Genomic DNA, 17,092 nt, shown 5'->3' with positions numbered 1-17,092 from the left:
TTTATTTTCAGGTTGACAGCATGTGGGAAAACCCATCAAGAATCAGTACCCTGGGGCATGAAGCTGGGTTGTTATTCACCTATTTAAAACCTCGAAGGAATGGGGTGGTCAGTTAAGCCTAAGTCATGTAAAACTCCAAGGCAAAGACTCCCTATCAGCACTGAAAACCAGTCAGATGTGGCAGGAGAAGCAACTAACAAAAGGCAAAGAGGGCGGTGAGGAGACAGAAATGTCAAAGCAGAAGACAGCAATAGTTCCCATCCTACACTCAGAAAACAGGAATTGTACACAGCATGACAATTGCCAAGGAGATGAAGCATGCACGCATATGCAAAGAGTCTTTACCCAAGACCTATGAGATCAAGATTTATTTTTGAGGATTGGTTTGTGGGCTTTTTGTTGATGTTGTGTTCAGGGTTTTTTCCCCCTGGGATAGGTGGAGAGTGGGACATTTTTGTTTTTAATTTTCATTTCCTTGTAACAAGAATATTCCCCTGTCATGTGAGAATGCAGCTGCAGCAATAACACCACACTATACCTGAATGACAAGGACACAAACCTAAATGTAAATAAAAAGAGTACCCAACTAGTCTGATTTTGGTGCCCACCTGTGAGAAATGCAAGTAACAAACAGATTGCATCAAAAAAAACACCCCTTACGCTGGATTTCTGACATAACTGGTTAGATTATTAAAATGGTAATCAGTAAAAAGGGCAATTTCAATCAATCAACTTCATCTCCTAAGGAGAAGCCACAGGAGGGAGAGTGAAGGAGTCAGGAGATCTGGTTGTGCAGATTTAGGCAAATCACTTTGCTCTGTATGCCTGTTCCATTTTCCTTTTATCTCACTAGACTGTGTCCTAGCACTGTGTCATTGTCTAGACAACGCCATTTCTCCTGTCCTGCATTTTCATCCAAGAAAAAACTGGGAGAGGAAAGGACAGGCACTGAGGCTGCAAAGCACTTTACAGAGCCACAACCAGATTCACATCCCCACATCTCAACATCCCTAGGCACCAGCAAATGGCCAGAAAACCCTCTGGTAAAAGGTTCCCTTTTTTCTTTCCTTATTTTGGTCCATCAGAGAAGGACAAGGTGCTGTTCTGTGAGCCCAAGCACAGCACCCTGCTCAGGGAGCCCAGGGCTCAGCCCTGCTGATGCTCTGCTCATGTCAGCACAACACCACTTCTGCTCTCGGTTTGCTGTGACAAAATCCAGGAAATGGCACAGAAATGCAATGTTAACAACAAAAAGCAAATAAACAAACCCTGTCAGGATGGCAGAGCTGAAAGCTGCCAACTGGGAAAGGCAGGGAGGGCAGGAGGGAGGGAGGTGGTGTGACCACCCCCAGTCACAGCAGGTATCGTGACATGGTGACATGCAGGGCAACCCCTTCACCTCAGGTCATGCACAAGGTCCCAAAAGGCCCTCAATCAAAACAGGGCTGAAGCATCCTAGCAAGGTCAGTGCAAACAAAGCTCACAGGAAAAACGCAGCATTTTCAGGGCCTGCCTATGCCAGTGAGGTTTGCCTGGTTCCCCTCGCCAGGCTGCGGATGGAGCCCTGGGATGGGGTTCCCAAAGTGCCTGAGCTGCAGAGCACACTGGGGAAATAAATGACAGAAACAATGTCCCTCTGGGTTCTTCTCTTTCTCTGCATATTATCGTGTCACTGTGCATGTCACCTTGTGATGCCGGGTTATTTATCTTCACTGAAGTGCCTAGATTGGCCCCGCTAGAGAAAAATCAAAGAAAGCAGCAGGGGCTGGGGTTTGATGAGGAAGAAACAAATTCTTCCCTTCAAGAGCATGCAAACTTCTCTGCTACCCCTTGCACACCCACACACACAATCCCAGGCTGCTCCTTCCCCCTGCCAGCAGCTCCTCCTCACGCATCCCTGCTCCTCTCCCTTTTCTCTGCCCAGACTCAGTGCCTTGTTTCTATGGATTTCTGTGTCAACTCCCTGAAGGATATTCACTGGAATGGACACATTTACAGGATTGCTAACGTTCTGAAAGCAGGTGGTGCTATTATAGTCATACAAAAGCCACCTATTTTTGGTGCCTTGTGCTGTCATCCTGTTAGGCTCTGCTTTGCTCTGCCTGGTTATTGTACCAGCTTCTCAGCACCATGGCTGTGGGCTGCTCCAGTTCCAGCTCTGTCTGCAGAGGCCTGATAGAGGGGCATCTTTGTTCACTGGCTTGGAACTTCCCCACACAAAGGGAGGCCTGCAAGTTTCTCTTGCTGTCATCATTCATTTCCTTCATGAATCTTGAGAATGTACTTCAGAAAAAAAGTTCTGCTATATGTGCATATCTAATGTATGCATACACTCACACATGTAAATTTTCCTATGCAGAGCAGCAGCCTTAAAATGAAATGTTAGAAGATGACTATATTCACTTTATCCTTATGTCATATTTCAGGTAATCACTTTCAAAGTCATCAGGTAAATTTTGAGTATTGTCTGTGTTCTTCAGTTATGTCTGTTCATATTAACTGCTTTAATATCTCAGCTTGTATTAGCTGGAAACTCTTGGATTGTCTCATCTCATTTCCTGGCACATGGACTTACCTGTCCCTGCACTCCTGGGTTTGGTTGAAAGCACTGCAAGGTGCTGCACTTATCTGCAGCCACAGGCCATCTCTGCCTAAATTCCATCTAAGCACCCAGCACTGAGAAGTAAAGCGAGGTAAAACACAGGCACAAAGTTTAAATAAAATCACATTTTTAGCAGTCACATTTCCCGAGCCTCAGTTCTGAGACCTTACTAAACGAATGGTGAAATGATCAGCAAAAAACAATGTCAGCATATGACAGTTTAAAAGTGCATAGACCAGAGCAGGGATCACTGCAGGAAGATCCTCAGGCAGACCAAAACCACCAGGATCTCCTCTGTCCTTTTCACCTTGAAGGGAGAAGCTGGATTTTCACTTTCAGCTCGGCACTTTGCAAAACCTGGCAATCTTGACTCCAGCTCCTTTTACTCCACATAAAGGCAGTGGAGGGCAGTATAAATTGTGTGTGTGCTTCCCAAAGTGTTTCATGCCAATCCAGCTCGCGTGTGAGGGATTTGCATTCAGAGGGCTTACGGTAAGTACAGAATTATTAATACAGTGTTGTGCTCGATAGCTGAGACACTGCTTGTAACCAGGGGAAAAAACCACCACCCTTCTGCCTTAAAGCATCTACATGGGAATCAGGCTCAGCCTTGTCTCATAGCATAAATGTCCTGACCTGCTGTTCCCTACTTTGTAACACAAATTCAGCTATAATCAATTATGGCTTGAAATGTTCCTTAAACATAGAGAAAAATCCAAAGCACATGCAAAGGCCTCTGATGGTAACTGATGTGATAAAGCAGTGCAGGAAACTCCTTTTTCTTAAGGCTAATTCTCAGTGCCTCTGCAGACAGATGCAGTTGCTGTGCTGTGCAGTGCTAACCTTGAACTGACATTAACAAGTGTATCCAAACTTTCCTTTTCCAGTCCCCAGAGGATGGGGACTCCTCTGACATTCCCTTTCTCCCTCATTTCATGACCAACTCTCTCTTGGTAGTCAATAGAGGTCAAATCTAGATCCCATTGGGATTCACGGTGAAAACTGTTGCCATCAACAGGTCAGGAATAGCCAAGAGAGGATTTGTACAACAGAGAGAACATGAGCAGGAAAAGGCCACCCCAATCTCAGCCACTGCAAACCAAGATAGTTACAGATTTACAACAGAGAAGGCAGGGGAAAAAAGACAAAAGAGAATAAAATTATCCTTATTTAATCAGCTTGGATGCAAACACAATCTCCTCACAGCCCTGTGTCACAGGAAAGCTTGGATCTGGCCAGGCTGCTGCAACAGGGATGCTCCGTATCCTGCCGGAGCAGTCTGCTACCGCCGGCGGGGCAGTCCGGACACACGGGGGAAGCAAAGCGAGAAAAACCCTGCTTTGTTCCTGATTTTAGCAACCATCAGGAGCACATGCCCTGCTCTCAGCCGGCTGCCACGGGGGGACGGCACGGTCGGTGCCAGAAGAGGGCACTTGAGCTCCAGCAAGCCGGAGATGCGCGGCAGGGCTCGGGCTGGACCAGCCCCGCCTGCGCCGCGGCACCGGGGATGCGCAAAGGACCGGGATGCTGCTCCCGAGAGGGCACGGGGATGCGCAAAGGACCGGGATGCTGCTCCCGAGAGCGGCACCGGGGATGCGCGAAGGACCGGGATGCTGCTCCCGAGAGCGGCACCGGGGATGCGCAAAGGACCGGGATGCTGTTCCCGAGAGGGCACCGGGGATGCACAAAGGACCAGGATGCTGCTCCCAAGAGCGGCACCGAGGGCCCTCCTCACTGTTCTCCTGCCTCGGGGCTTCCTCCAGTCCCCTCGCGGGCAAAGATGGAGCTCCTGCCTCACACAGGTCCTTAACCTGGTTGTCTCCAGCTATATGGACAATGTGCCCGCTGAAATCTCTCCTTACTGGAGCTTTTTGTGGTCACTTTCCCAGACAGACCCTCTGGAGTGCAGTAACATTTACACTCCCTCCAGTCTTGCCCCCAGCAGAAGTATTTCATGAGTCCCTTTCCTTTGCTCAACTGCCTCTTCTCATCAAACTTGCCCAAACTTAATACTCATGAGAACTCTTGTTGGTAGAAACCAAAAAAAAATAAGGTCAGAAGTTTTGGGGTGAATGTGTATCAAACACACGAAAGACTGCTGCCCAGCAAGGCATCCTAAACACAGAGACTGCCTGCTTTTCCCAGCTGTGTCATTTGGTTCAAAACCAGACTGCTCTCCCTACACACCTTACTCACTGAAGCACAAAACTTGCTCCCATCCCTCCAGGCACAATGTAATCAGCCATGCCTCATCTCCTTAGAAAACTCCTGACAACAAAATTTCACAGATTATGCAAAACCCTGAATTAAAGGCAAAAAAGGCCAGAGGAGATGAAGAAAAACAAACTGAATGATACAGCAAATATGGCAATTTAGGTGTTGTTTTGAAAGATTTGTTCTTTTTCAGTGGTGTTCCCTATGACAAATATGAAGCCATTTTCTTGTTTGAGATAGGTGAGCACAAAGTAATAGCTAATGTATCTGAACCAGCCCATAAACTCCCACTGCATCAATCTATACCATCTAATTCTAAGTGGCTGCCTCAGAGTGGTTAGCCCTCTGTTTGCATCCCAAAAGTTTCCAGACACATGAATAAACCAAGCACGGATAAATCGGTCTGAAGGTCTGTTTCTCAGATGGATCTGGCAGCTGCCTCGGTTTATTGGCAGCTCATTTATCATCTCAAGAAAAATATTGATGGTTCTAGAGACACAGGCCCTTTCTGTGTCCTGGCTGAAGGAAAGCTGTCCTTCTGGGCAGGCTTTGGAAAGAAAGTCAATGCAAAGAAATCTGCTTGGCAGAAACGTGAGGGATGTGGCGCAAAGAAGAATCATTAAGTAAGGAAGAAGGAACACCAGGATGATAACCCTGTTGGCCCAGAAATAGCCCAGTCTCAAATCTTCACAGTATTACAGCAAGAATATGAGATTGTGTGAGTGCTAACAGGCACAGTCATGGGCATCTTCTCAAGTGGAGGTATCACTGCTGCACAGAAAGAGACAAAGAGCCTGAAGCTGTGTTCTGCCAACAGAGCCAGCCACTCAGCAGACCCTGAAGAAATTCACAGAAACACAGAGATCAAAAGGCTTGAAAACAAGGGGACTGAAGGACTGGAAATTCTCTCCCCTTGGGCTGGCAGCATCATGCAGTCCTGACTCCATGTAGAGTGTTGGCTGTCCAGCTGCCTCTCTCCTAGAAGGACAGTGGGAAGACAATTGGAGCCTCTGAGCCATTTCCATTCCCTATCTTGACTAAACCAGCTGCATTCCATTTGAACAGCATATTTAAGGATTTATTGAAAGCAATACTGAGATTTGTCATGAATTGGTGTGGTGGGAAGAGATCTCACTTTTCACATATCCCCCCCATATTGCTCCAGCCAAATGTCCAGAGAAGCCAGTCCAGTGTGAGCTTTGGCTACACATGTTACTCCTCTGCCCTGCAGATCCTCCTTGCTGCATGAGAGGACTTGAGCAGCTAACATTCATACTGGATTTCTTGAGGGACTGGATGATGGAGAAAAGATGAATGGATTGTCCCCTGCCACTTGATCTTTTATCGCACCAGATGGCAATTGCTGGTTTAATAAGGATTGCTTAATTTCAGAAAAAGAAATAACCAGCCAGAATCATGAATGCAACCTGACTGTGGTAGCATGCTATCCGGAAGTTGCTTTGCTGAACAGGAATTCAGTTAGTTTAAGAAGTTTAGAATCCCTCCTAAGTACCAGGAAAAAAACAAGAGGACAGGAGAGCAAGCGCAGTGTTAAGTGCACCAGGAACTGAACACATGATGTTTACAGTCTCTACTCTGAAACTGAAAGCTTTATTCTTCATTTGGTTCTTATACCTGCTGCTCATGTGACCAGAGTGCCATTTATCCTGAATGCAAATAAAAATCACACAACAAATGCCACTGGAGTCACTGGAGTTGATTCTCCATTACTTGGCAACTCAAACAGTTGTGTATAAGAAAAAATGTAAGATGACAAACCAACTCTAGACATGGTTACCTGATCTGGTAATATTTTTCTGCTTATGATGTAGAGGGTAAGTATGCAGCAAATAACTAAGTAAGCTGTGAAATTTCAAATGTGAAATACAGGTGGTTGATGGTCAATGCTGCTCCCAGGCTAACAGGTAGGAATCACAAAATAAAGCTTCCTGGTGGTAGGCTTAAAACAAACAAGTCATTAGTAAGCTATGGAAATCCATAACAAGGAAAGTTGTGGATGCTAAAAATGTATACAGGTTCATGGGAGACACATCCACTGACTGTTATCTCAGATATAATCAACATGTGGGTTTTGGTCTTTTCTCCCAAGTAACGAGTGATAGGACTAGAGAAAATGTCCTCAAGTGGTGCCAGGGGAGGTTTAGGTTGGACATTAGCAAACATTTCTTCACAGGAAGGGTTGTAAGGCCCTGGAACACGCTGCCCAGGGAAGTGATGGAGTCACTATACCTGGAAGGATTCAAAGGACCCATGGATGTGGCACCTGGAGACATGGTTTAGTGGTGGGCTTGGCAGTGTTGGGTTACTGGTTGGACTTGATGATCTTAGAGGTCTGTCCCAACCTAAATGATTTCATGAATCCAATAACTCTGGCTCTGGGATCCCCAATCCACTAATTGCTGGAAACCAAAGAATACTGGGAAAATAGTTACATGCTTATTCTGGTTTTAAATTCTTCTCAGGCACCTTATTTTGACCTCTGTCAGTCAAGACACTGAAGAGGATTGGTTTTGATCTGAGCTGATTTGGCTGTTGTCTTCTTAAGAGATGAGACATGAGGGAATCAGACCCACCCTTGCTCTTATCAAAACACAAAGGTTTCTGAGCACTAGATCAAAGCTGCAGGTTATCTTTAGTTTCTGCCTGAGACATGTTCAGGCTTTGTTTTTCTGAACTGTGGACAAAGTTTCCCCTCTAGATGACAAGAAACACAGCTGGCTTAGAGTGGGCCTGTACTGGCCTCGGCTTGGATGGGTATTCTCATCACCTGTGAACTGAACCCCGACAGGTTTCTGGCCTTTTTCAGCCGAGGATTGATGGGGAGGGTGCAATCTGCTTTCCAGAATGCCACAAGATATCCTTTGTTAGGGTTTTCACAGGGGTTAGGGGTTAAAGTCTAGAGAGAAAAGGAAAGTGAAGTCTCCACTCACCTTGGGCATGCTCAGAAAGAAAAGGAGATGTTGGATCTGTTTCCTGTGACTTTCATGCCTACTGTCCTCCTCTGGTTTCTAACAATAGACATGCAGCTGTCCCCACTGGAGAGATTAATTGTGGTCTCTCTGCTCATTCAGCCAGTTATTTTTCATGAAACTCATAGGAATGTAATATCTCTGAGACCTTCATCACTGTCAAATTCAGTTGCAATTGGTCAAGCAGCTGAGAAAGACACACAGACAGAAAGACACTTGTTTCTTCACAGTTTCCTAAAAATCATCTCTGATATTCTTTCAGAATGTTGGTATTTGAGACTAAAGAAGTAGTTGTCATGAAAAAGCTTCTGCTCCTGCCCTAGAATTCCCTTTAATCAACAGTAACCAAGCTGATAGTAGCAAAATATGAAAGCAAGAAGGAGTAGTTCGGGTGAAAGGCAGTAAAAAGTGAACAAAACCACCAGATTGGGAGTGTCTGATTAGTGAAACACCTCTTGGAAAAAGCCCCATGGGTTGACAGAAGGGCCTGGGGTAGGGCTAATGACCTAAATGCCAATGAGATGGTGAGAACACAGACAGGACAGGCACAGGGGAGAAAACTCAGCCAGATTTGAAGAGACACAGAGAAGAGGAAAAAGAGCAGAAATATGGAGACACACAAACACCACCACAGGCTAGCAGAAAAGGAGAGACCTCTCCCAGAGACACTGCAATTTGGCTGTTTATTGCTTTCTGAAAAACAACTTGTTCTGAGCTTTTTTCCCTCTTCAATCCCAATGACATTTGGGAAAGCTTCAAAGCACAGCACTGGCTAAAGCCCTTTCCTAACCTAAGTCTCCAACTCACAGACACTAATAATAACCACTCCCCTCAGACATTTCCAACAAATTGTTAATATATTTTAAGCCCTGCTCTCCATTGCCTTTCAGATTAGCCTTGCCCTTTCCTTTGCACTTAAGTTTAGCAAGTGTTACTAATAGGAATTTAACATTTACCAAAGAATTATTTTAACTACGGATCTAATAGCATTTGTATGGTGTTCTGAGCACCCAAGAGCCTCATATCAGTTCTATATGCTTAGTTTTGTCTAAGTTGCTTCTAAAAAAAAGGAAAAATACATGTTTAAGGAAAAGAAAGTTCATAACAGAGGCATTCAAATCCAGGAAAGCCAGTTCCAAGAAGGATAGCAGCAGTGTCTGGAAAGAGCTTTCCCTTCTTTATATTTTCCACAAACCTGCAATCACTCATGTGATCAACTTCACCTTCCAACCTTTCAGCAAAAGCTTAACTTGTGCTTGGTCTAAGTTATTTTTTCCCATGTACAAAAGAAATACTAATAGAAAAAATTATGATTATTATTATGGTTATTATTATAATATTGTTATTGATCCATATTATTAGCTGGCAAATTTTATGGGGTTTTAAAAACATACTACCATCAAAACCTTTTTGAACTAGAGAGTTTTGTGCTTGCAGACCAAGAATCATTGAGAGCTTGAGTGGAAAGCACCAGTGAGGCTTACAGTCAGCAAAACCTCAATGAGAGCTTGGCACCAGCAGCACTGAGTGTCTCAGCAGGGACCCCAAGGGCTGCACTGGATGATACCATTTTTAGAGCTGGGCATATGAGGGTCAGTCTTCCCCTGCCACTGGATACAGCCCTACCTGGGCTGGGGAGCACATCCTGAGCCAGCCCTGAGTTGAGGACAGCTGCTGGGATGCAGGGGTGGTATTTGCACATGTGTCTCTAAGATGCTCAGCTGTCCGCAAGGTCCCAGTTGCTGAATACAGTTATAAATATTGGTGATTCCCAAATCAACCTGTCCAAATTCCCTAGTCCAGGCTCACAGCTACTCAAGTCTTCCTGCTCTTCAAAGAAGGCAAACTCCTGTATTCGTGTTTAAAACTGACTTGAGGGCATTTCTGTAAGTCTGAATATGCATCCTGCTTTCATTCTCATCCCACAGCCACCATCTGTTCTCTCCCCTGTACCTTGGTATCCCTGGGAAAGAAATATGCATACACAAGAGGAAAGAAAAGGTAACTGGAATGATATGGTTAAATTGAATCATTTTGAAGATGTCTTCCAAGACTGATAGTCTACATTTAAGCAAAAAAAAAAATCCTTTAAAATAAAAAAGCACCTTTGTACACTTTCTACTTTTATAGCATCTTTCATCTGAGGCTATCAAAGCACTTTGAGGTACAGATCCTAAGAAATCCATTACAAAAATTATGCATATTCCTAAGTTGACTGTAGTCACTTCCCTAAATTTCCATTTCTCTACTGACACTCCCAGACAGACTGATGCAGTCAGTGCTACAGGCAACCAGATGAACAAATCTACATTAATATAAACTCTCCCCCACAAACAGCCTCCCCTACAGAAGTGTTTTTGTGCAGCATTGTCCACTCCATTGAGCCCTTTGAGGTGTGCATACTGCAGCATCTTGTACTGCCTTGTACTTTCACTCCACTGCACTTCATTAAACAGACTTTCACTGTTTCTTAATTTTCTTTGAGCAGGTTCCACTGTATATACCCAATATGAACAAACACACAGATTCCTTCTGGGTATGAGCCAACAGCTGCAACCCTGAAAAATATCAGCTTCTTATATCATTAACTGAGTTTCCATGGTGCCCTGGGGCAGAGATATTGATGCTTGACAGCATTATCACTATAAAGTAACTTTACAACTCTATAATTTAACTCTATGCTTCCAGTAATATTAAGAGCATTTGAAATTGTGGCTGTAAACCTTGACACTTTCACACAGACTGGAGAGCTGAAAAGAGGATTTTGTTTCCTCTCCTCCAAACCAGCCCTAAACATGGTACTGAGAAACAAACAAGACATGCAAGGAGGTCACTCAGAAAAATCTGCAGGATTAGGATTAATGCCATGTTTTGCAACACACAGAAAGGAGCCTGTTTCTAGGGCCTCAGCAAAAGAAGTAGACCTCTGGATTCCTTTCCCTGAATATGTGCCTGATTTACTTTGAAATCATCTTGGCAAGAACCTCTAACTGAAGTTCAAACCTAAGCCACGCTGGATAACCTCTGCAGAGCTCCCTCAGCTTTATCAGCACAGCTTTTCATACCTCATTGGCTTCTGCTAGTAATGTTGCCTTTACTGGCTGGGAATGAACCTGCAAGGGCCATAATCTGTCTCATAAGGATCTTCTCTTAAGGATATCACTAACAGAGATAGGAGGATCAGGACAGGCAGTTGCCAAAAAAAGAAATGTAAAAAAGCCCAAAATAACCAAGTACATTTGCCCTAGGGGACTGGCAGGTACATGAAGCTCTAAAAGTTATAGATGCTTTTACTGGAATTGTAGTTTGCATACAGATTCCTTTTCCCCAGGACAGGCATTTACTGAGATCCAAGTGCTCTTTAAAAGAAATCTGGATGTAACAAATGACTGTTTCCTCCGGGGATTTAACTTCTCATGTTCCCAGTCAAGCAGCAGGCAGATATTTTGCTTGAAGTTAAGAATAAGAATGAACCCAGTGGTCTCTGTGTCAAGAGTCCAGGATGTGAGCTCCTGTTAGGTGTTTGAAGAGATTCTAGTCAATCCAAGCCTTCATTTTATGGCTGTAACCACATAAATACATCTTTATGCCCACAAACAAGAGAGAGTTCAGCAGTGCACTTTGGATGGGGTCCTTCTCCACCTGGAGGAAGCTTGCAATTAAGATAAAAATACACAAAAAAAGCTATGGACATGCTGACAATTGTGATGCCCACCCATCTCGATGATCATTCTCCCCTACAGCTATGGTCATACCAGTTCCTGCCAGTTCTCCATCATTCCTGCCTTCCTGCCTCATGGCTGGGCTGTGGAAGAGTAAAATCCTTTTATTCTCTGTTATGGACTGCCTCCTTTGCAGCAAGCATCCAGTTCAAACACTCTAAACAATGAACCAAATAGATTTTGGAGCTGTTGATGTGAGAGTCCTTTGCTGGCTGCTCTCAGGTCAGGCTGCCATGGCTGCTCTTCAGAGCCATAGTGGGATACTGGAGAGCACCAGCTCTGGGTGTGCTGTCAGAGCAGGGCTCAGCCCTGCAGCTGGGCATTCCTCCTGCCTCCCCCTCTTTATCCCTTGTTCCCTGCCCAGCTCTGAGGCTGGTGAGAATCGAGACAGCTCAGCAGCTCAGCTGCTGCCTGTGAGTGCTGCAGAGCAGTTTACAAGCCTCATGTCATAAGCCCTGTAAATGCCTAGTAAAACATGGAATTTAATGGAAGCATATCAGCTCATTTTAAAGCTCCTTCACCTGGTGCTGAGCTAACTGTTGTTGTGCTGCCTTTTTTAATCAGTTACCACCAAATGTGTGCATGTGTGAGAAGGGTTTTAAACGTTTCTCTGTCCACTTCCAGGAGAGTAACAGACAAGCCTACAATCCTCTTATTATGCCTTTGAAACAGAGTCCATTCACTGTTATCTGCAGCAAGTGTTATCGTGGGGTTTTCTGCAGAGCTTACAGAAAGGGATACAGAACATGTCCCTAATGTTTCTCACACTCCAGGTATGTATCTGTTAGACACAGACCTAGCAGGCACAGACACAGCTCTGCAGCAATGTCTAAGTGCTTTGTTTGCTGGGTGAAAATGCAAGAGGAGCTCCAGCAGTAGCCATTAGGGATACCATGCCAATCAAGGCCTGAGACATTGATGCAGTCATGTTAATTCTGTGTGTTAGAAAAGGCCAGAAACTCAACACTCTGCATGATGTTATCCCACCAGATATGCCCCAAACATAAACACCCTGCACAGGCTGGAGGAAGACCCTTCCCTCCTGGATTTCATTTAAACATTGCAGCCTCAGTAGCCAATTTGTTTTTAGATCATTCCAGGTGTCATCCTCTAAATTCTGGACCAATTCATTTAGAACATTCAGACATACTAACTGGAGTAATTTGAAACTGATTTCCACTTCTAATGATACCTTCCCATTCTTTTTTTCTTACTTATCTTATTGAAAAAAGTTACTGTCCACACTAATGGTAAGAATTCAAACACTTAGACTGAAAGTCTGTCTTCCATTTTCATGCATGTAAGGTATCCACTTATCTCAAAAATTACAAAGTATATTTCAGTCAGTCACACAAATCTGAAAAAAAATGGATAATCTCACCTAATGTTAAAACATATCTATTACTGTCACATGGAGGTTTGTATGGATCACAGACTTAGCATGTAAAACCTGGAGAACACAAAGAGATAAAAACCCACCAACACACCTAATCCACTTATATAATGGCATGAAAGGGAGCAGTACTGTGATCTTATTTGCCACAAATGCTGTAAAGAAAAGAAGCTGACAGCTATCATTACTTGTCACCAGTGCAAACACAAGTATATTCAGAGTTTGTTCAGTTTTTCTACCTGTCAACAGGAACAACATCAGGTTAAATTAATATTTTGCAGAATCTGAAGATCCTAATTGGTTTTGTTCTCTAAAAGGAGCCAGTATGGCTAGTTCTAATGTGTGATCCACTTTGTAGTCTCTTTTCATGGTCATGGGTGACCTGAATTTGAGGCTGACTCTCAGTCTGCACTTCTTAATCCAACAGTAGAAGCTGTGAACAATCCTAGCCTCCTGATCCTGTTTCCATTGAAAGGAAAGGGAAATGGGAAAAGGGAAAGAAGGGGAAAAAGGGAAAGGGAAAAAGGGAAGGGAAAGGAAAAAAGACTCACACAACCAAATAACATCACAGTGGGATGAACAAAGTTCTAATACATCTTTAAAGGCAGATTTCCAGAATATTTGCACTATCAATTCAGTTCTTGGGCTCGCTGTATTTTCTTCCTTTATTTGCTTGAGGTGCTGCCTGCATGTGAGTAGATAGTTAATAGAAGCAGCCCTGTCCTTGGAGGCCAATATGAGCTGACTGCCTGTGTCTTTGGTTCAGGTCCATTAAAAAATCCGAGCATTAATTAATCACTGACTTGCAAATAGCCCATTCCAGGCTAAATTGGAATGTTCTGCAATTGTTTTACTTTCAGTCACAGGCACTTCAGTGATGTGAAACTTCCTCCCCTGCCAGGACAGGATGCGCATAAATCCAGTGGCTACTCCTGTGTTGGATCAGACCAGTCTAGAGACCATTCCAAGCAGCTCCATTGCTTCCACTAACTAGAAAACTGCACACGTGAGGAAAAGACCTCACAGGCAGTACTCTGGAAAGAATTCTTACATTGAAAAGGAAATAATAAAACCTTCCAGGGCAAAATGCCAGTGGAGCATACTCCATGGGCAAAGAGCTTCCCTCTGCTTGCTGTCTGCCAGGCCAACCAAAACCTGCTTCTCCTCCTTTTCCACTCAGCTGAGTGAAACCCCAACTGCAGAAACCAAGCTGCTGCTTGAGCTTTCCCTGTGCCAGCTCCAAGAAGGTTCTCTGCTCTGGATCCTGTTTTCTGTGCCCCAGCTGCTGATGGAATGAACAGGGAATGGAACAGGGAATGGAGCACCTCTGCCTGCAGCAGGCAAGGGAAGCCAAGCAAATGGAGGTGTTGGACCCCACAGGTGAAACTTCTGCCATGTGAAGCACAGACCAGAAATCTTTACAGAAAAGGAGACTGAGCCAGTCTGATCTACTGGTCATGAAGGAAAACATTTCCAAGGGAATCATGATCTCGTGTGTATAAGGGCTCTTTCCATTCCTCACTGTAAAAACTGTTCTTAATAAATAAGGAAGAGAAATAAGTAGATTTCAGCATGAGCAGAAAGTGAGGAAGAAAATTAAAGGTAAAACTAAGGCATGGGTTCTTGAAACACCAAAATACCAACTTAAGAAAATAAATACCTAAACCTAAGAGTAACAACATTTTCTTCCACAGTGGCAAGATATACTACATTTGTGCATGTTGCAAGGAGCTTTTCCATCAGTTAACTTTACTGGGCAAAAAAGAGCTTCTATTCCAAATGCTCAAGTCTGGTAAATCACTTTTAATATATTCATCTCCCTCCTTCCCCCAAATTTCACTTTCAGTGGAGAAGTCAAACCAGAAAAGCCCAAATGACAAACAATTCCTTTCCCTGCTCCCTGTTTCTTGCTCTTATTCCCACAGTGAGATATAATTCATCCATATACATGGATGGTGAAGAATTATATCTCATATGAAAATTTCTCCCTTGCTATCCCCAACTTCCAAAATGCAGTGGAGAGGTAAATAGGCAATCACAGCTAATCTCTCTCCCTCTGCAGTGTTTCTAAACCTGTGAAAATTTCAAAAGCTGCCATGATAGAATGACAAAATGAAATAACACACCCAGCGCTGAAGTATGGGCACTGGCTGTTTGATTGAGCATGGTGACAAAAAGAAAAAGAAAAACATAAAAGCAGATCATAAGACCAGTCAGAACAATTCCACAAATTGCTGATACATTGAGATAGCCAGATGGATATGTGTTTTTTGAGGAATGAGACACCACTTCTATTTGAGCACTCAAAAAGGCCAACAACTTTGATGGTTTTGTTTTCACAATTTGACTTCTATTTCTTTGTCAACTGGCATTGAAGATTTGTCCTTGAGGCAGCTGCAGAACCTAATGGATCCTTTTGGCTGCAGTTCAAAGGCAGAGAAGATATTTTACTCAGTACCAAAGATGCATTCTCAACTTGCTATTAAAACAATAACACAAACACAGGGCTAATGAGGGAATAAGGAGAGAAATGAAGAAAGAAATGGAAGGCTGTGGAAGGGAATGGATCACAGACTCTCCAGGACTAGCTCCTATAACAAGTGTGTGAGACAATCTCCTACAAGAGGGAAATGGCTTATTTGATCTAATGTCTTTCTCTTCTTGAATTTCCACAGTATGGAGAATCAATATGAGGGAAATTAAAGCATCAGGAGCAGACTCACATTTCCACTTGTGTGTGTTTCTATCTCAGCAAACTCTTATGGAGACAGAAGTATTTACCTTAAGTGCCTGGTTCACGTGTGCTGCCAGAGGATGGATTTCAAAAGGATACAGGCTTCCTCAGTGTAGGGCACAGCAGGAGCAGCTCCACCCAGGATGTAGCTGTAGAAGGAGACCTCCAGGGTGTAGCAGTAGGATGTGTCATTTAGGAGCCCGCCAAGGAAGCGCCGGCCTGTCCCAGCTTTCACAGCGTCCCTGTTGAACGACGTGCTGGACTGCAGGAGCAAGAACACAGGGACACCAGGAGAGCTCAGGAGTGCAGCAAGGGAAGGAGTGTCTGAGAGGATAGAGCAGCTTCACTCACATTGCCAGATTTCATTTGCACTCTATAGACTGCTCTGGGTTTTGATCATGGCCTGGAGGGGAAGCACGATTCTGGCACACGGGCTATAAATGATGCCTGGCAGACCCTCACAAAATTCATCTGGGCTCACCATTAATATCAGCTTTTCCTTTTCCCTCTCAGATAACACAAAGCAAGGCTGTCATATGCAGGAGTTGAAAGTGAGCCTTCCAGATCCCCCTTGCTCAGGAGTTAAGCTGCACCATTACCTGGATATTGGATTCCTTTGTCTCCACTGCATTCCCTGTATCATCACCATTCCCCCCACCCCTTCACCTGGGCTCTTAATCAAAGCAGAAATACAGTGGCATTTATGTTTTGGTGAAACTTTCTCACCTAGGACATTTGACTGGTTCTTAAATTAGGTCATAGAAATTTCCACTTCACTAACTTAAATGTTAAAGGGGTGTTGCTCTCTGGGTGGAAAAATCTACCTCACTATTCTACAGCACTGGCAGCACAGTATAAAAGGCAGTATTTTGTGGTATTACTGAAGATCTGGCTTTAAGAACCCTACAGCTTTATGACTATTCATTTGAGGGGTGGAGGGGAGGACTACAAGCATTTCCATAAATGAGTTTTAGCTCTCCTTTGAAGGCATGACATCTGGAGACTAAAGGGCAGCTCATCTTCAGGTTGATTGAAGTCTCAGTGCTTGTTCCTACCAACTAGACAGAAAAATGGATTCTGATTTCATTTTGATTTTCAGACTCTATTCAGAAACCTCATAACCATTAGACTGAGCCAATCTGGGCTCAGCACAAGCTAGTGACAACCACAAAAAAACGATCCAGCTTGGATCTGTTGCATAAAAGGTCATTACATCTCCCGCTAGAAGAATTTTATGTTGCCAGTGAAACACAAAGAACCCTTAACACAGCTCAATGTTCAGTCATTGTGCCCATGGTGAATTCTTTGAGCTGTCCAGTGTCCTCCTATGAAGCCTTAGGGCTGCTACCTTTTCTAGCCAACACAATGTGAATATTTATGAAATCCTTTTCTCACCAAAACTGGGGAAAATAAAATTTCCTTTGTATTTAAGAAATG

The 17,092-nt window shown here is 43.9% G+C and overlaps 1 protein-coding gene across 2 annotated transcripts in view; it reads right to left on the bottom strand.

The window, feature by feature from the left end:
- Window positions 1-17,092, bottom strand: part of LOC136560179 (BEN domain-containing protein 5) — an 883,159-nt gene that overhangs the window by 62,354 nt on the left and 803,713 nt on the right. For both annotated transcript variants that reach the window (XM_066555873.1, XM_066555874.1), the window contains exon 11: window positions 15,755-15,917. In XM_066555873.1, coding sequence (XP_066411970.1) covers window positions 15,755-15,917 — 163 coding nt within the window. The remainder of the gene's footprint in view (window positions 1-15,754; window positions 15,918-17,092) is intronic.

The sequence above is a fragment of the Molothrus aeneus genome, chromosome 9, assembly GCF_037042795.1.
Source record: "Molothrus aeneus isolate 106 chromosome 9, BPBGC_Maene_1.0, whole genome shotgun sequence".
Lineage (NCBI taxonomy): Eukaryota > Metazoa > Chordata > Aves > Passeriformes > Icteridae > Molothrus > Molothrus aeneus.
This window is presented reverse-complemented; position numbering and strand designations above follow the sequence as displayed.